Source organism: Crocuta crocuta, unplaced genomic scaffold, assembly GCF_008692635.1.
Source record: "Crocuta crocuta isolate KB4526 unplaced genomic scaffold, BGI_CrCroc_1.0 scaffold62, whole genome shotgun sequence".
Lineage (NCBI taxonomy): Eukaryota > Metazoa > Chordata > Mammalia > Carnivora > Hyaenidae > Crocuta > Crocuta crocuta.
Window position 1 is genome coordinate 4,462,377 of NW_027529173.1, and position 20,647 is coordinate 4,483,023.

Sequence of the window (20,647 nt, forward strand, 5' to 3'; positions counted from 1 at the left end):
AGTATTCTTAAGAAACCATGTTTTTATAAGTTTAGATCTCACATGCATAAAAGAATGAAGATTAATAATGGGTGAAAATATGATATAAAAAGAATCAACACCAACTTCTTAATTTTCTTTATATCCATTCTTTAAATATTTATCAGATGCTTACAATGTTTAAGACAATGACCTTGAGTAAATATTTTTGAAGGTATTTAAATCAGTAGATCAAGTAATAAATGTTACTTATATACAGAAGGTTCCTGAGTATTTGTATTATTGCAGAGAAATAGAAGATAACACAGTTATGTGGAGAATGATAAGTGATAAACCCCATAAATTTAGGGCATGAGTGTATCTTAAACATGTAAGTAAAAAAGTGTTCAGCTGGAATGATCAGGGTTTAATTTGATTAGAAATTTCATTCTGTAATCAATCCTTGAAAGAAGAGCTGGATTTTAATAGGTTGGAGCATAAATAGTTGTAAAGAATGGGAAGATATATTCTAGAGAAGGATGAATAATTATATTAGCATATTATTATTTTTATTTTCTATTAGGAAAATTTTCAAACACACACAAGTATAGAGAATAATGCCCTAGACATTTTTGTACCAACTACCCAAATTTAACCACTGTTAATGTTTTACTATAGTTGCTCTTTTCCTCCCGTGAAGGTAACCACTGTTCTGCAATTGGTGTGTCTTTTCCTATTATTTTTTGTTTTTGTACTTTTAATTAGACGTAGGAATTCATAGACACATGGGGACATGTTGTGCCTTCTAAAAATTGACATAAATGCTAACATACTAGAGATACTCTTCTGCTTTTTTCCATTCAACTCCAGATGTCATTGTGGAGATACAACCAAGTTGATGTAGTTAGCTTCATCTCATTTATTTTAACTGAGGTATATTAGCTCATCTTTTTATAAGATGTGTTGGTTATCAAGTTTTACATGTGTCATACCTTTCTTAAGTAACAGCATTGTGTTATTTACATTATGCTATTGATTTGAGAAGTATATTAGGTTAAATTTGTTTTTATTTTTTTACAATTTTTATCTAGGAAATCCTTGCACGAGGAATTCTTCTTCCATTAATAAATCAACTCAGTGATCCTGATTATATTAATCAATATATCATATGGATGGTATGTAGTTTCTAAAATTACAACTCTGTTTTTAAAGCACTTTTTAAAAATATAGAAATAGTATTTGGGGATCAGGATGATCAAGCAATAATTTATTAAATAAATTAGGTAAAATATATTTAAAGATAATCTTTATGTTTCTAGTATTTCTGTTTGCTAATATGTTGAATGTGCTAGCCAAATTTTTTATAAGAAGTTTGTTGATAATCCTGTTACAAGTTTGGTATTATTACCACATATTTAAATTTTAAAAAAGGATGTTTTACTGCCTGAGTGTATAGATTATGAGTACTTTTAAAAGCTGCTGTTTTGTTTCAAACATGGCTGTGGTCTGAACTGCCTAAATAGCATGTACTGTATGTTTTATACTATATAGTGGAGGAAAATAGGGTAGGAGCCCTAGACTGAGAACGTGAGGCTGTGTAAGTTTTCTCATCCTGGCAGACATATCAAAGGGTCAGTGATTACTAAGTTTACTGGTTCTAATTATTTTTGTATGTTATTGTACATGATTTTCCTCAATAAATTCATAGTCAAGGAAGAGTTGTAATGAGCTATTGCTGGGAATACTTTGATAAATACTTCAAGATTTTGATTCATTTTCTTGAATTGGAATTTCTTTTCCACAGTTATGCTGCATTAAGTCAGTCTAGTTTTCTTAGGAAAGAGCTACTTTCTTGTTGTTTTCAGTATCCATTATCAAACTATGAAGGTCACACAACTTGATTCTTCTTTTCCTATGTTCTATGAGGCTCTACCCAAAAGCTTTAAAACTATGCATATCTAATTAAATTGTTTTAAAAAAGCATATCCTCTGGTTAGGAATTCTACTCCTGAAACGTATTCTAAAGTAATAGTAAGAAGTTTGAAACAATCTATATTTAAGGCCACTAATGGCAACATTGCTTATAATATTAAAAACTTGAAAGCTTTTTAAGTGTTCTACATAGACGATTGTGTAGTTAGGGCATATTGACACAGTAGAATACTTTGCAGCCATTAAAAAGAATGATGATAGTTTATCTTGAATATGAAAATATGTTTATATTTTTTATTTTGGAAAGGATAACTGAAAGCGATGTGTTTGTAGGTAATGGTTTTTAAAAACAAATAAGTAAATAATATTTATTTATGACTGTGTAACTCTGATAGTGTATATACTGATTGAAATTTTAATAGATAGTATTATAAAAGTTATAATTTTTCTCTTGTTTATATATTTTACTTCTTAAGGAATATTGGATATATAACAAAAACGTAATTGTTTAAGAAATAAGAAAACACAAATAAAATTTAAAAACATTTAAGTAATAAAATAAGCATAAATTGTATTAAGAAATTATGTTATGACACCAAAAAAATGGATGTTTTATACTTTTTATACTGTGTAATCTTATCTGTGTTATAGAAAATAGTACATGTTCACCAGAATGTTATCTCTCTCACTCATGGGATTAGGAAATATTTTTATTCCTATTTATATTTTTCTTTGGCTTTCAATTTTTCTTTTGCTGATCTTGTATTAACTGATTAATGATATGGTGAAAACATTTTGGGGGATAGATTTAACATAAACAGACTCTAAAAGGAATTCAAACCACCAAATTTTACTTGTTCATCCCACAGTTGGGCTTCTGTTGCTATTATGTATGATACTTGTATCTTTTTGCTGTTTAATGAACAGGAATTGATCACTGTTTTACTTTGCAACACAGTATCAGAAAATATATTTAAAAAAGAAGAGTTTATCAATAAAGGATCTTTAGCCTACTTGTGGTCTGGTTTATAGTCTTTTGACATTATTTGTGTGGAAAACCTTGTATGCATAGGTGTTTTAAGTATTAAAATAAACTCAGTTCTTATTCTTAGCTCAGTGATATTAATGATATCTAACTGTAAAGTTCATTTATTTATTTATTTTTGAGAGAGAGGGCGCAAGTGAGCAAGGGCCAGAGAGCGAGCGAGAACCCCATGAGTCAGAGAGGAGAGAGAGGGAAAGAAGCAGGGCTCACCTGAAAGAGGGCTCGTACTCACAAACCATAAGTTCATGACCTGAGCCAAGGTCTGGTGCTTAAGCACATGAGCCACGTGGGCACCCATAGAGCAAGCTGTTTAGTAGTAATATATCTTCTCTTTGTATAAAATGGTAGTGTTACCCAACAGTATTTTTCTTAAGTTTCTGAAAATTTATTTTGAGAGAGAGAGGCAGAGAGAGAGAGAGAATCCCAAGCAGGCTCCTGCCGTGAGCACAGAATCCTACTCAGGGCTCAAACTTATGACCTTGAGATCATGACATGGTCGGAGATCAAGAGTCTGAAGCTTAACTGGAAGCTTAACCCACTGAACCATCCAGGTACCCCACCCAATAGTTTTCAGTTTTAAGTCATTTCTAAAAATAGTATGGGTGAATTTGCATTATTCATCTCTAAGAATGTGTTTTTTTAATACAAGCTAATTAAGGATAAGTCTTATCTTTTACTGTGGAATAGATTACTTAATTGGCTCATATTGTTCTCTCCAACTAGAGCAGATAAATGGACAGCTATTAATTTGTTTCTTAAGGTATTCTTAGAAAAATCAAGTCTTTAATAACCTACCATTTTTTAATCACTCAAGCAAATTTACATAAAGTAACAAATTTTTAAATGGTCTTTCAAAGTTGTGTTCTAATTTTGCACTTCAGTGGCACCATTTGAGAGTTCTTGTGTCTCCACTTTCTCATCAACATTTGGCATTGTCATTTTATTGTGGTTAACAAAATGATATTGGGCATCTTTTCATGTGCTTATTGGCTAGTTTTTCCCTAATCCTGAACTTAAACAACCCCTAGTTCTTTGACTCCTTATAGAGAAGAGGCAATATCCCAAGTCTGCTACCTTTTCATAGCTCCTTTATTACTTTACTTAAATTTTATTGGCAGTCGCAGTGGTTAGTCACTTCATAATACCCTTGACTACTTTTTCTTTTTGTTATTTGCTTGGTGAAACCACACTGTGGTTAAATTTAACTCCACTGTCAACCCTATTCCTGTTCTTAAACAGCGCGTGGCTAGAAAAAAAGACAAAATGACAGAGTTATTTATGTCATGACATTGATTCTGTTCATTTTAGGTCAGAGAATGTTACTTTTCTGTTTAAAACCCTCCAGTAACTTTTCATTCCGCTCAGAGTGAAAGCCACATCTTGTACCAGATTTGCCTTACACTGCCACTCATCTTGTCTTCTGCTCCTCTACCACTCTTAGGGACCATGAGTACAGAGATTTTCACTTTGTTTTTGTATATGCACTGGGACAAGCTGCCTAGCACATGGTAGGCGCTGAAGATTCATTTTTTCCTTAACAAGTACATCCCCCTCCCACATATTCTTTGAACTTTTTTTATAGATCCGTGATTCTAATTGCAACTATGAGGCCTTTATGAACATTATTAAATTGAGTGACAATATTGGAGAGCTAGAAGCAGTCAGAGATAAGGCAGCAGAAGAATTACAGTATCTTCGATCTCTAGATACAGTTGGTGATGGTAAGTCATTTAAGTATAAAAATGTTTCGCTTCTTTAATCATTACTTATCTTTAAACAAAACTTTAATTTACCTGTCATTTTATGCTTTTTTTTTTACACCTTAACTAAATCTAAATCTTTATTATGTTAACACATGCTAAGAATAAAAGCATTATAATTTTCCGAGTGTGAGGCAATTAATATTGTAAGCCTCTAAAAATAATTGACATGGTTTAACTTTAATTAAATAATTTCATCCTAAAATTTCAGATTACTTCTTTTATTAAATGTTTGCTCTGTTCATTGGTTATTATGGTAAATTACAGTAAGTGCATGTTTAAAGTATTTCATAAATAACATTACTGCTTTCTAGCTCACAATTTGTTTGTTTTTAGATATCAACACTATCAAAAATCAAATAAATAGCTTATTATTTGTAAAGAAAGTATGTGACTCAAGAATACAGCGGTTGCAGTCAGGCAAAGTAAGTACTTTCTAGTTAATGTTTAGTTACAAATACTTTATATTCATTTAAATGTCTAGCAAATAACAAGAATTGGGAGAGCTAGAAGCAGTGTAGCCCTCCACAAAAGGACTTGGCAGAAAAATTTTTTTGTATACACTGTAGTTTCCTAAGTATTTATTAAACAAAGCTAAAGAGATTAAAAACTTTCTGAATAATGCTATAGTAAATAAAGGTTTTATTTCTTATATTCATCTATTCATTTTTTATTCAGAATTCAACATTTATATAATTTTATACTGTGGACACCATTGTATATAGACAGAATCTCTCTCTTCATTGAACTTAACATTTTAGTTGCAGAGTCAAAAAATAAACTAGTAAGTAAATTAATATATAATGGTAAAAAATATAAAATATGAAAAATAGCAAGTAAAGCAAATTAGAGGGATAAAGAATGTCTATGATTGTTTCAGATAGATGCTGACTGATTTGGTGACATGTGAGCATAGAGAAATCTCATAGAATAATGAGAAAATCTTGAGAATTTTTTTTTTTTAATAATCTTTCAGGCAAAGGTGAAAGCATATACAAAGGCCATGAGATAGGAAAGTGTTTGCTGAGTGTGAGCCAGTCAGTATGGCTGGTATAGAATGAATGAGAAAGGATTATAGTAGGAATGAAACTGGAGAGGAACCTTGGGGGTTAGATCATATATGGTTTTATCTGCCATAGTAAGGTTATTTAAAAATTCTAATTATGGGAATCCATTGGAGATTTGTTCTGGTGACTGACATGATTTGACTTATGAGTTAGAATGACTGTTTTGACTGTGTGATGATTAGATTGTGGTGGAGTTGCGGGGGACAAAAATGGAGACTGAGAGATCATTTAGGAGACTACTGTTTTAGTCCAGAGAGATGTCTGCAGAGGTTGTGAGAAGTAATTGGAGACTGGATATAGTACTGTCAGATTTGCTAACAGAGTAAGTATGGAGTGAGAGGAAAAAAAGGACTCAAGGAGAATTCCTAGAATTTTTGGCCTGAGCAACTGCATGAATAGTGTTACTGTTTACTAAAATAAATAATACAGGGATGAGAAAGGGGGTTTGGCAGAGAGAATAAAATTTTGGATGTTTTAGTTTGATATCTGTTAAACAGTCAAGTCATCCCACTAAATGGTAAACTTTGTAGTTCAAGGGAACGGTCAATGATGGTCCTAAACTTTGAGGATCCTCAGTATTATTAGACAGTTATTTAAAGCTAAGAGACTGGATGGATGAGGTTTCTTACAGGAGTCAAGGTAAGTAAGAAGATACCAAGGACTCAATCCAGAGGCACCGTAGTTGCTAGAGTTTAAGACAAAGTGGAAGATCTAGCTAAAGAAACAGCCAAGTGGCTGGTGAAACTGAAGGAAAACCTGGCAGTGTGATATTCCAGAGGCCAGTACAGAGTGTTTTTAAAGAAGTGAGAGATCACATATTTCAAAGGCTACTAATAAGTTGAGTAAGGTGAAGACTTAGAATTGGCCATTAGATTTGCCCCCAAGGGAATATTGGTGATCTGATGATAGCATTTTGGAGTAGTAGAGAGAAATCCTGATTGAAACCAGTCCATAAGAAAATGGGAAGAAGTGAATTAGAAACAGTGATTATAGGTAGCTGTTTGGAGGAGTTCTACCCTAAAGAGGAACAGAGAAATGAGGCTTTAAAAGAGAAAAAAAAAAAAAGTTTAGCTTTTAGTGTAGTCAGTCTAGTTTTGACTCATTTTCTATTTTGGAAATGTATTGTGACTCTCCAGGCTTGTAATTTTGCAGTGTACTTAAATGTATTAAAGAACAGAAGACTTATTTTTGTAAATCTTGATTTAATTTGCTGGATTAATTATAAATGACATTACTTGAGGCCACATTTGTCATATACCTAAGTGTATGTGTACGCATGTGTTTGTTTTAGTTAACTGTTGTTTTTAAATTATATACACATGCAAATTCAGAATAGAAGAATGTTGTGATTTGACTTATGCGTAGGTTATCATATCTAGACCTTAGAGTTAGTGATCCTTCATCATCATTGTTTAAAGTCCATTTGTTGGAACACCTTTGATAGCAAATCCTTTTAAAATTTAGATGTCTTGTTTGAAGCCTGTTAATTCTCTTCTGAATATCAAGCTTCACCTTTTTAGTAGTTCAGGTCATACAGTGTTTTTTCCTTAAAAGAAAAATCAGAATTCCTACAGAGATGAAGTTTTTTTAACCATACTACTCATCTTGAAGTCCTAGAAGGCCTTTTATCTCTTTTATTACTCATAAGATTGCCGTGAATACTCTTCTGTGTCCCTTACCTGTGGAGCCGTTTCTGGGAAGGAGAAAAGGGGATAAATTTGAAGGAAGAAGATTTAGATAGGATAAATCCTATGCTGCCATTGGGTAGCTTTATGCCAGACATTTTAAGTTACTTATCTGTTTATTATGCAGTATTTATGAAGACAGATACTAATTACAGAGGACATTTTGCCTCCACTTTTCCAGTTATCTTCCTTCTCCTTTATTTATTACCTATATCTAATTTAGTATCCACCCCTAATTAAGGCAGTCTAACTTTCAGAAAAATCTTACAGTCTTTCTTATTTATTTTATTTATTTTAATGTTTATTTCTTGTTGATACAAAGAGAAACAGCATGAGTAGGGGAGGGGCAGAGAGAGAGGAAGACACAGAATCCGAAGCAGGCTCCAGGCTCTGAGCTGTCAGCATAGAGCCCAACGTGGGGCTCGAACCCACAAACCGTGAAATCATGACCTGAGCCGAAGTCAGACGCTTAACTGACTGAGGCACCCAGGCACGACATGTCTTCTTTTTTTTAAATAGAGAGTTGTAAGAGATGGATTTAAGAATACAGACAAACTGATTCTTCACTGAAACATCATGGGTTTTATGGGAGAGGCTGCAGGCTTTGAAAACAGTCTTTTTTGCCAGCTCTGTGATCATAGGCAGCTTTTCTGATGTTCAGCTTTCTTCTCCATTACGTAGGATTGGTGATATTTATCCAATAGCGTTGTTGTGGAGAATAATGTGTATAATATACCTAGCATTGTGCTTGACATATAGATTCTCTAAGTTTTGAACCTGTGTTTTCTTTTTCTTTTTTATCCATGTGTACATAGTTACCTTGCTGTGTTATTTTGAAAAGTTAACATAATTTAGTGTGTAGATAGTGTGAGAAGAAACACATTTTATATAAAGACTATAGAGTTTTTACTCTGTGAGAAGCAAAATTACTCTTTGCAAATATTTTGTTTTCTCATTGGATAGACTTCAATCTATACTTGAGAATGTTCATATTTATTTATTCTTGGACATTGTAAGTACTCCAAACATCCCCTTTAGCCCCTAAAATATTTGTTTTCATTTGAAATATATGTAGAGATAGAGAATACTTGAAATTCTAATAATTTAGAATTTTTTTGTATTGGAAGAAATGGATGTTTATCATACCTTTAATGCATATTGACTAAGCAACTTAAAATAGCTAGGAAATTTTCTAGGCTTGTACCATTTTGGGAGCCCAAATGAATGAGAAGGAAAAAAACATCATTCCATTATTTTTACATCTACGTAAAGATCTTTAACCTAATGAGTGAATAGATAAAATATTAACTTACATTTACTTTTATTTGTAGGAAATAAATACTGTGAAACTGGCAGCAAACTTTGGGAAACTTTGCACGGTCCCTTTGGACAGCATTCTTGTAGATAATGTTGCACTACAGTTTTTTATGGGTAGGTAAATGCATTTTATGAAAACAACATAGCCCTTGAATTTTATTTTTAAGTTTATTTATTTATTTTGAGAGAGAGAGAAAGAGTGAGAGAGAGAACATGAGCAGGGGAAGGGCAGAGAAATGAAGAGAGAGAATCCCAACCACGCTCCACACTGTCTGCATGGACCCTAATGTGGGTCTTTAACTCACGAACTGGGAGATCATGACTGAGCTGAAATCAAGAGTCAAACACTTTACTGAGTGAACTACCCAGCTGCCCCAGCGATTAAAAGTTGAAGTTTTTATAATTGTAAAGATTATTAAAATATAAATATCTGAAATTAAGCGTGCCATATATGAAGAGAAAACTCTTCATTTTCTGAAATATTCCTTTTCTTTGGAAATCATTCAGTGGAGATTTATTTTGTTTTGAGGGAAAGAAATGCTCTTTATAACTTAAGTGTGTATTTGTTAAATTGCTTTTAAAATAAACCCTAGGAGAGGCACCTGGGTGGCTCAGTTAAGCATCTGACTCGTGATCTCAGCTCAGGTCTTGATCTCAGGGTCATGAATTCAAGTCCCACATTGGTCTCCATGCTGAGTGTGAAGCCTACTTAAAAGAAAAAAGAAAAACCCAATGATGTTTAAAAATAAACTCTTGGAGATTCTACCATGAATTTAAATTATTTATTTAATTAGTTTTTTAATTAATTTGAATGGGAGATAGACTGAGCAGATGAGGGGCCGAGAGAGAGGGAAAGAGAAAATCCCACGCAGGCTCCACACAGTCAGTATGAGCCCAACACAGGGCTCGAGCTCATGAACTGTAAAATCATGTCCGGAGCTGAAGTTAGGAGTCAGACACTTAGGACTAAGCCACCCAGGTGCCTCCAAATTGTTTGAGAAAGAGTACTTTATCAGCAGTACATGGTACTTATAACTTACTTGTATCATTTGGTGTGTGAATGGGAGATAGATTTTTTATATCATTGTAATATATAAAAATATTTAGTAATTTTGTTAATATTATAGTTGATCTTGAACAACACAGATTTGAGCTGTGCAGATTCACTTATACTTGGATTTTTTCCAGTAACTGCAGTACAGTAATACAAAATGTATTTTTCTTATGACTCCCAATATTTTCTTCTCTAGCTTACTTTATAGGAAGAATACAGTATATGATACATTTAACGTACAAAATGTTATATATGTTAATTAACTGTTTATATTGTTGGTAAGGCTTCCAGTCAACAGTGGACTACTAGTAGTTATGGTTTGGGGGAGTCAAAAGTTAGACATAGATTTTTGACTGTGTAGTGAGTCAGTGCTCCTAACCTCTGCATTGTTTAAGGGTCAACTATACATCAAAACTGTTTTTATCTGGAGGGCATTTTCATTAAACCTCCCTGATTCTTCATTGTCATGACCCAAAACATAAATACATGGCTTGTTGAAGATCCTAATCCTTATTTTTAATATTAGAAGAAATATTAATATTACAATTAATAATTGTTATTGAGAACAGAAGCTGAATACTGAAGTAATTTATTTCTTATGAAGCCACCTGTGGCAATTATATCTCCTAGAAATTTTATCATGAAAAATGAAATTTAAAAAAATATGCTTCCATTCGTGCTTTTTACATAACTGTGGTCTTTTTAGCCTAATGATTTGTAATGTACGTATTCTTTACCTCAAACATTTGCCTAACATTTTGAAAGTATAGAGTTTTAAGTATTTGAAACGTTAATCCTTCTTGTCATGTGGTTACATGCACCCAAAAAAATGTGACATGAATAACTATGTTGTTACGGATTTTGTTAGATTACATGCAGCAAACTGGAGGTCAGGCACATCTCTTCTTCTGGATGACAGTGGAAGGATACCGAGTTACAGCCCAGCAGCAACTAGAAGTTTTATTAAGTCGTCAGAAAGATGGAAAACATCAAACTAACCAAACCAAAGGTCTTTTAAGAGCAGCTGCTGTCGGGATATATGAACAGTATTTATCAGAAAAGGTGAGAATATATTTTGATTACTGTTTTCTTATGTTCTTTGGTAGTATCATTAGCAATTTTTGTGACCCTTAAAAATGAATATTCATTACTAATACTAGGCATTGCTACTTGAAAACAGTGCCTCATTTAATCCTGATAACAGTCTTATTGTATATTATTATCTTTATTTTATAGGTAAAGAAACTCATGTTTAGAAAATTGAATTAACTTTGCCAAGGTCATGCAACTACTAATGATAGAATCAAGATTCAAGGGCATACACTGTAGATTCAAGGACACAAAAGATTGAAAGTAAAAGAATGGAAAAAGGTAAACCATGCAGGCAGTAACCAAAACAAAGCTGGAGTGGCCACACTAATATTAGGTAATAGATTTTAAGACATAACTTGTTATTAGAGAAAAGAGGAACTTTTGATAATGATAAAAGGGTCAGTTGATCAACATGATAAAATAATTATAAACACAGCAGCAAAACCTCCACAGAGACATAGAACAAAACCTGACAGAATTGAAGGGAGGTAAAGACAATTTAATGATAATAGTTGAAGACTTTAGTACCTACTTAATAATTGATAGAACAATTAGAAAATGATCAAATGGGAAAAAATGGCCAAAATTATACAAGAATTGAAGAACACTATAAATCAATTGGATCTAACACATCTATAGAATACTTGTACTAACAATAGCAGAATACACACTGTTTTCGGGCTCACATGGAACATTGTCTAGGGTAGATAGACCTTTTATTAGGCCATAATACAACTCTGAATTTAAAAGGATTGAAGTCCGAGGCACTGCTGGAGCTCACTTGGTTGAGCATCTGGCTCTTGATTTTGACTCAGGTCGTGATCTCACCATTAAGGGGATTGAGCCCCCTGTCAGCCTCTGTACTGACAGCATGGAACCTGTTTGAGATTCTCTTGTTCCCTCCCTCTCTGCCCCTCCCCTGCTTGCATACTCTCTCTCTCTCAAAAATAAATAAACAATATTTAAAAAGTATTGAAATCCTAGAAAGTATGTCCATTTATCATTGTACAGTTAATTAGAAATTAACAAAGGAATTTTGAGAAATTATAAATATTTACAAATTAACACATTTCTAAATAGTCTCTGGGTCATAAAAAGATCAGAAAGAAGATATTTTGAATTGAATGAAAATGAGAACACAGTGTATCAAAATTTATGGGATGCAGTTACAGCAGTGCTTAGAGGGAAATATGTAGCTTTAAGTGTCTAGTTAGAAATAAGAAAGATCTCAAAACAACAGTTTACATTTTCACCTGAAACCAAAAAAAGAAAAGCAAAATAAATTCAAGGTAAACTCAAGGAAGGAAGCAGTAAAGATCAGAATAGAAATCACTGAAATGAAAAACAGCAATGAAAACAATAAAACCCAAAATTGGTTCTTTAAAAGAAAAATAAAATTGGCAAAACTTTAGCAGGATAGGCCAAGAAAGAAAGAAAGCCACAGATATCAAAATCATGAATCAAAGAGGAGACATCATCACCAACCCTATAGAAATCAAAAAGACCATAAGCAAATGTTATGAAGAACTTTATCACAACAAATTAGAGAACTTATATGACATGGGCAAATGCCTTCAAAGACACAGATTGCCAAACTGTCATTCTGATACCAAAGCCAGACAAAGAATCATTCAGGAGACTATAGACGAATATCCCTTATGAATATGGACACAGTAGTCCTCGAGATTCCTCACACTCCAGTACTTGTAATGGCTATGCTATAATTCCTTTAAATTTACACTTAACTAGCATAAAAGTTGGGTTTGAATTTTAAGTGTGAATTTCATTTGAAAACTGCTCATTAGCCCATTTGCTTATATTTTTGCCTTATGAAATACATCATACTTAAAAGACTGCACATTTTAAAGAATAATAGTATAACAGACACCTTTAGATACCCATCTAGATGAAGAAATAAAACATTTACTATGCTTTTGAAGATCTTTAATATATTCTTTACATGTCTTCACCTGTCATGTTTATCTGTTTATTTAATTCCTGATGAAGCCAGTTTCCTGTAATTATTCACTTTTCCATACCATTTTAATATACATGTGTGTTCTAAGGCACTACATTGCTTAGCTTTTTTTTTTTTAAGTTTATTTCTTTATTTTGAGGGAGAGAGAAAGTATGAGCGAAGAAGGGGCAAAGAGAGAAGGTGGGGGAGAGATTCCATGATGTTAGTTCAGAGCCCAATGCAGAGCTTGATCCCACTAACCGTGAGATCGTGACCTGAGCCAAAATCAAGAGGAGTCGGAGTCAGACACTTAACAGACTAAACCACTCAGGTGCTGCCCCCTTAACTTTGTGTTTAACCTTTGCATAAAAGGTATGATACTATGCATTGGTTTATTCCCCTCATTATTGTATTGAAATTTATACATTTTGATTCATGCAAGTGCAGTTCATTTTCACTCAAGTATTTTATTGTACACATATACAAGAGTTTATCTTCAGTAATATTTATGAGCAATTTGGTTTGTTTCCATTTCTTTTCTTTCATACTTTTGCTCTTTTTATCACTATTTATGTTTCTTCTTGCACACATTCAAGAGTTTCTGCTATTTAAAAACACAGCTTAAACGCATATATCTAAGTATTTCTATGTTAATTTTTAACATGGGTTATAGAGTCATTTCTTTTGTACGTAGTCCAGTGTAGAAATTATAGTTAATCCTGGAAAAATAAAAAATTAATAATTATTTAAGCCAATTTCTTTCAGCATTTTAAAGATAGCATTTCATTGTTTTCTGGCTTTCATGTTTCCATTGAGAAATCAACTATGAATTTAATTGTTATTTTTTGAAGATAATCTTTTTTAAAGCTTTGAAAGACATCCTGAGTCTTGGGAAACTTCCCCAGGACACAGCAAGTCCCAGATTTTAGCGATGGATGGAGAAGATTGACAAAAATTCAAAACTCCACCATGATGCCAAAAATTCAGGGCTGAAGGCAACATTTTAGTGTCAAATAACTATTGTGTGGATTATCCACAGTTACCGTTGTCTTTTTCCCTTAGCTTATAATATTGGCAGCCATTATTTGCTCTTTACAGTAATAGATTCTCCATTGTATATACTCCATGCACAACTTAAGTGCATTGTTATCCTAGATACTCACAGTCTGTGTTTTACTTTTCCTGTTATGTGTTTTGTATTATGATAGGACTTTAAAATTTTTTAAATTATGAATATTATAGTGATGTTTTCTAAAGCCTGAGATTTAAAAGTGAGAATAGTTACATTACCAACATCAGCATAACCTAGACATTGCCAGAAAAGGAGACGAAATGACTCATTTTAATGACAAAGAGTAGGAGCCTTAATACCTGGATTAGGGAGAGTAACCAAAATAAAGTATACTACATGATGTGTAAAAAATATTTTGAGATTGGTCTTGGTGGAGAAGGGGATATAAAAGCAGGTATGGTGGGGTGCATGGGTGACTCGGTCGGTTAAGCATCTGACTTCAGCTAAGGTCATGATCTCACGGTTTGTGGGTTCGAGCCCCTCGTCGGGCTCTGTGCTGACAGCTCGGAGCCTGGAGCTGCTTCAGATTCTGTGTCTCCCTCTCTCTCTGACCCTCCCCTGCTCACACACACACTCTCTCTCTCTCTCAGAAATAAATAAAAGCATTTAAAAAATTTAAAAAAAAAGCAGGTATGGAAACTGAATATTGCAAATAATTTTAAGTCAATAAGAAGGTATTTTTTGTTTTCATCTCCCAAAAGACCCCAGTGATCAGTTAAAAATAGTGGCTATGAAGTGAATTAGCTTGGGCACACTGTACAAATGAACACACATTAGCCTATCTGTCCCTTGCTTGATTTGTAAAAGTAGAGTTACTTTTAAACTGAATAGAGTTACATTTCATGATTCAGAATTTTCAGCTGAAATATCCTGTGGGTAGACAAGAGAAAGTTTTAATAACATGTTTTGGTCCTTTAAACTTTAGAACTTATTCAGGCAGATCTTAACCAGCAGTCATGCTTTCAGTAGTACATTGTGTTACATCAAATTGTGGCAACAAGGATATATTTCCCATAGCTAATGGGTTTTTTGATGTGAAGAAATGGGGAGTTTTCTATAATCTTGATTTTTAAGATTTTAATAAATTGCAGAAAACATGAAACAAACTTTGCTTTTATATATGTACATATTTAGTAGACAGTGCAAGTGTAAATTTTGACGAATTTCTTTCAGTCCATAAACTTCTTACCAAAGAAAATGAAAAGATCTTACCTGCTAAGTATCATGTATTTCTTCTGTACAGTACTCCTAAAATGGGATACCATTTGCTTACTTGTGATACCGAGGTTTTTAGAAAGAAAAGCTTTCTGTTTTTTTCTTTTTTTTCTTAAATACTTTATTGTCAAGTTGATTTCCACATAACACCTAGTGCTCATCCCCACAAGTGCCCTCCCTCATGCCCATCATCCCCCTTCCCCTCCCCTCCACCCCCATCAGCCCTCAGTTTGTTCTCAGCATTCAAGAGTCTCTCATGGTTTGCCTCCCTCCCTCTCCCCAACTATTTTCCCCTTCTTCTCACCCATGGTCCTCCATTAAGTTCCTCCTCATCNCTTGTCTGATATGTCATTTGCAACTATGCATTCTGTCAGTTGCCTATTAGTTTTATTGATTGTTTCCTTTGCCATGCAGAAGCTTTTAATATTGATGAGGTCCCAGTAATTCGTTTTTGCTTTTGATTCCCTTGCCTTTGGGGATGTGTCAAGTAAGAAATTGCTGTGGTGGAGGTCAAGGAGGTTGTTTCCTGCTTTCTCTTCTAGGGTTTTGATGGTTTCCTGTCTCACATTCAGATCCTCTATCCATTTTGAGTTTATTTTTTGTATGGTGTGAGAAAGTGATCTGGTTTCATTCATCTGCACATTGCTCTCCAGTTCTCCCAGCACCATCTGTTAAAGAGACTGTCTTTTTTCCATTGGATACTCTTTCCCGCTTTGTCAAAGATTAGTTGGCCATACATTTGTGGGTCCAATTCTGAGTTCTTTATTCTATTCCATTGGTCTGTGTGTCGGTTTTTGTGCCAAGGAAAAGCTTTTTGATCAGTTTTTAGTTTCTTCAAAACATTCAGAAACAGTGAGATTTTTGACACTATAAAAGTGTCAGAAAATAACCTCTCTAGACATTTGCTTCAACAAAGCTATCATTGTTGCCAGCCATCGAAAAAACTGCTAAAATATTGATAGGAAAATCATATTTTCGAAGAATGGGAGAAGAGTAATATCTTCTAACTTGAAAATACATAAAAAATAAATATGGTGGAATAAATGGCAGTTAACAGAATTTTTTATTTTTTTAAATTTTTTTGGTAAACAGAAATTTATATGCCTTTTTCTCCAGGACTGTTGAATGATCTTTGAAGAGGCTAAGAGGAACTTTGAGAAGGATGGATTGACCTGAGTTTTTGTGTGGACTATAGAAAAACTCAGTGAACAAAATGACTATTTTTGTTTTTTTGAGAGACTGAGAGTCTCTGAAATGAGACTGTTGAGAACTCAAAAAATGTCACCAGAAAGGGACAGCCAGCTTTAACAAGATTTTCTCAGTTTCTTTACTAAAACTATAATTTATTTGGAATTCACTTTCATTCTCACAAGTTTAAATGATATGTGTGTTTTAAAACCATTTTTCTTGCGGAAGAGAAGTTTAACTTTTAATGACATCCATTATGCTTTGAAGTGTTTAAAATGGGCATTTTAGAAATAAGCAGTCTATATGGTAAATTCATAGATATAGTGGGCCTACAGGTCTATAAACCTGCTGCTTTTAGTAAGTAAAATCTAACTATTCTATGCCAAAATAGTTTCATTGAAATGGTATTATATTCATTTATACCCCCTGGTTTAAAAAAAGAAAAAATGTCATGTCCAAAAGTCTGCAGGCAGATTAGAGAAGTATTGTTAAAAAAGGAAAGATAAAAAGTAAAAGTATCTTACCAGATCATGGAATAAAAAGAAAGTAATTTTTAAGTTAAATATAGAGAATACCTGTTTAGTCATGATATGTATAATTTCCTTTTAAAAGTCTTCTATTTATGTACTTTAATAATACACAGTAATAAAGCCTGCAATATTTATTATCTAATAAAGAGCTTAAAAAGTTAAATTGTATATCAGAGAACAGAACCTAAATAGTTATGTTTTTCTCAAACATTATTTGTTTAATTAATCCTATTAATTACTGATTGCTTCTGTTAAGTAGTCCTCTTGTTTTGTTTAAATAATCACATTTGTGTAGTGGAAAAGTGCAGAACACACATTAATAATTTTTTGAAAAACATTTTTTATATTTTTATGTTAAAATAGTAAAAAAATGTATATAAATATTTTTTCTATATTCTTTTGCATGGGGAGATCTGGTTAGTTGTGTCCTCTGATAACTTTTTAAAAGCGTTGGTCACCCTATACCAAAGAGGTTTAATTCAATTCTGTATATTTGAGATTATAGGAAAAAATAAACTAAATAAAAGAAATGTTCTAAATTTTAAATTTCTTTTTTCCTAGAAACTGAGTTTACTGAGGTTAGAGGGCAAATAAAAGGACAAAAGGAGCTAACATCAGTCCCTCTCTAATTTTCTTACAGATATAAAGTTGTTGAGTTCTTCTGTTGTTTTCAGGGGAACGCATATGTACACCACCACACCACATCCTCTCATACAGAACAGTCAACAAATAAGCATCCTCCCCTTCCTCCAAAAAACTTCAGCCACCCCACCACCTACTTGGGTTTACTAATTATAATGTTGAATTAACAAGGGAACGTTAGAAGTTGTATAGTCCTTTTCCTATACATTTATACTTTCTTGTTTACTTTTTAAACCTTTCTTCTTTTTTGTATTTATCCCTTCTTTTCTTTATTCTATTGGATAGCATAGAGAAATTACTTAAACAATGCATTCTTGTTGTAGTATTTTTAAGTCAACATCCTTATTACTTATTCTCAAGAGCCTTCAAAACTAAAAATTCCAGTTGACATGCCAAAGAAAACCATATTTCTAGGTTTTCAGCATTTTTTTCTTTCAATAAAGACATTTTTCACATTGAACATCAGATTTTATATTTCTATGGCATATCTGTCACATCATGTACTTTAAAATGGAAGTTGTTAGAAGAAATTAACTTTTCATATTTTTGCCCTCCCATGTCACACTGGAATTTTGCTGCAGCAATATAAAGCCAAATTTAGGAGAAGGATGTCTCTTTTAAAGGTCTTTTAAGGGGTAACTGGGTGGCTCAGTCTATTAAGCATCCTACTTCTGCTCGTCTTGATTTCATGGTTCATGAGCTTGAGCCCCGCGTCAGTCTCTGTGCTGTCAGCTCAGCCTGGACCCTGCTTCAGATTTTGTGTTTCCCACTCCCTCTCCTCCTCCCCCACTCATACTCTCTGTCTCTCAAAAATAAATAAATGTTAAAAAATTTTAAAAGAAAATAAAGGCTATTTAAAAGGACTGTTTCTACTATTAAATGATAATAAAAAATATCTTATTCTTTTGACAGTCATATTAAATAGACATCCAGGACTACTGGATGTTAAACACTAATTCCTAATGAGAGTATTTCTTATGTGCTAGACACTGTGATTGTATGCCTTAGATAAATCTCTTGTGGTTACATAATAACCATTGGTGGTATTATTTCCATTTTGGAGATTGAGGAAATAAAGGCTATTGAGAGGGAATTTAGCAAATGTCAAGGGGTTTTGTTTTTGTTTTTTTGTGTTTTTTTAAGTGTCAAGGTTTAAATCCTTGTTTGTCTCCCATTCTGTATTGTATACATGATGACAAGAGGGTTTGCTTCTTATTTCAGCCTTATTAAATATCACAGTGTTTTACAAACCAAGGATTTTTTGCCAATTACTTTCAGTAATATGATTGATTACATTATATAATTCTACTATAAAGAATAAGTTTGTATTTAGACACTCAAAAGGTCATTACTACTGTTATTTTCCTCTGTTTGTTAGGCATCTCCAAGAGTTACTGTTGATGATTATTTGGTAGCAAAATTAGCAGATACTTTGAATCATGAAGATCCAACGCCTGAAATCTTTGATGACATTCAAAGGAAGGTATTATACGTCACATTTATCATTCTTTCTTATGAAAAATATATTTCTATACGCACGTAATTTAGTTTTTCAAAGGCTACTGAAACATAAAGTATAAATAACTAAAAAGGTGAGTTATGGAACTAACATTTCTCAATTACAACAAAGGTAGGCCAGTTTGTTTGTTTGTTCATTTAATTGACAAATGAGGAAAATTCTTATGTTGGGTGGTTGTTTAAATCTGACTAAAGGGTCAGGTATATAGTCTTAGACTTTCATGAGTTGATGATAGTTACCTGACTTAATTTATTTTACTATGATCCTGGAGCCTTTATGTGGACTTGTTTCTTAGGAAACACTACTTCTGCAAACACTGTATACGACATGCCATGTGACTTGCATTGCAGTAGGACCATTTTCAGTGCACTTTAGGTACTGGAGAGTCCATTAATTATGAAATTAGTTGAGAAATCATTATTTGTGATATAGGCTTATTGCTGACATCTTAGAAATATGGAACCTGTGATTCATTATAGCAAGACCTCTGTCTAGCTTTTGGTGAAATCTTATTAGTGAAAATTAGTATATTGTCTATATTAATGATGACATATCTTGATTTATTTCAATAAGGTTTATGAATTGATGCTACGAGATGAAAGATTTTATCCTTCCTTCAGACAGAATGCACTTTATGTGCGCATGTTAGCCGAGCTGGACATGTTAAAAGATCCTAGTTTCAGAGGATCAGATGATGGCGATGGAGGTAAGGTGTCATACATTGCACATGTGTATGTGTGTGTGTGTGTTTGTGTGTGTGTGTGTATGTGTGCACGCGCACGTGCACACGCATGCAGATGTGTTCCTATACATATTTTGTTACCAAAAAAATGATGTTTCAAGCAAGATAAAAAAATGCCCTGAAGCCCAATTATAAATTATATTTAAAATTCTATAAATAAATGACAAAGTTTAGTTATGACATTAAATTAAAATGTTGAAAATTTAATAACAGATTAGAACATAGCTATAAAAGCCTTGGAGTCTTAAAGAAGAATGTTTTCTTGAGTTGTGTCACCCAAATGTTTTTTTATGATAGTTTCCCTTTTGCTAATAATTAGTAGTATTCATGATTAACAGGATTATTGAGAAGATTAAATGAGATGACAAGTAATGATCCTGAGAGAGTACCATAATCCATACAGCATTGCTTTTTGTTTTGTTTTGTTTTTTGTTTTTTTCCTTTTAATAGTTTATTGTCAAGTTGGTTTCCATATAACACCTAGTGCTCATCGCCACAAGTGCTCTCCTCCATGCCCATCACCCCCCTTCCCCTGTCCTCCACCCCCATCAGCCCTCAGTTTGTTCTCAGCATTCAAGAGTCTCTCATGGTTTGCCTCCCTCCCTCTCCCCAACTATTTTTCCCCTTCTTCTCACCCATGGTCCTCCATTAAGTTCCTCCTCATCCTCGTATACGTGCAAACATATGGTAGCTGTCCTCTGCCTGACTTATTTCACTCAGCATAACACCCTCAAGGTCCATCCATGTTGCTCCACATGGCCAGATTTCATTCTTTCCCATTGCCATGTAGTATTCCATCGTATAGATAAACCACATCTTCTTGATCCATTCATCGGTTGGTTGACAGACTCTTTCCATGTTTTGGCTATTGT

At 33.2% G+C, this 20,647-nt stretch overlaps 1 protein-coding gene across 2 annotated transcripts in view; it reads left to right on the forward strand.

Moving 5' to 3' along the window:
• SNX13 (sorting nexin 13) overlaps positions 1-20,647 on the forward strand; it is a 129,212-nt gene that overhangs the window by 74,365 nt on the left and 34,200 nt on the right. For both annotated transcript variants that reach the window (XR_013333591.1, XM_077757663.1), the window contains exons 9-15: positions 1,050-1,133; positions 4,518-4,656; positions 5,032-5,120; positions 8,779-8,878; positions 10,687-10,880; positions 18,893-18,997; positions 19,607-19,739. Coding sequence is in view for 1 of the 2 variants with exons in the window: in XM_077757663.1 (XP_077613789.1) it covers positions 1,050-1,133; positions 4,518-4,656; positions 5,032-5,120; positions 8,779-8,878; positions 10,687-10,880; positions 18,893-18,997; positions 19,607-19,739 (844 nt within the window). In the remaining variant the exon portion in view is untranslated. The remainder of the gene's footprint in view (positions 1-1,049; positions 1,134-4,517; positions 4,657-5,031; positions 5,121-8,778; positions 8,879-10,686; positions 10,881-18,892; positions 18,998-19,606; positions 19,740-20,647) is intronic.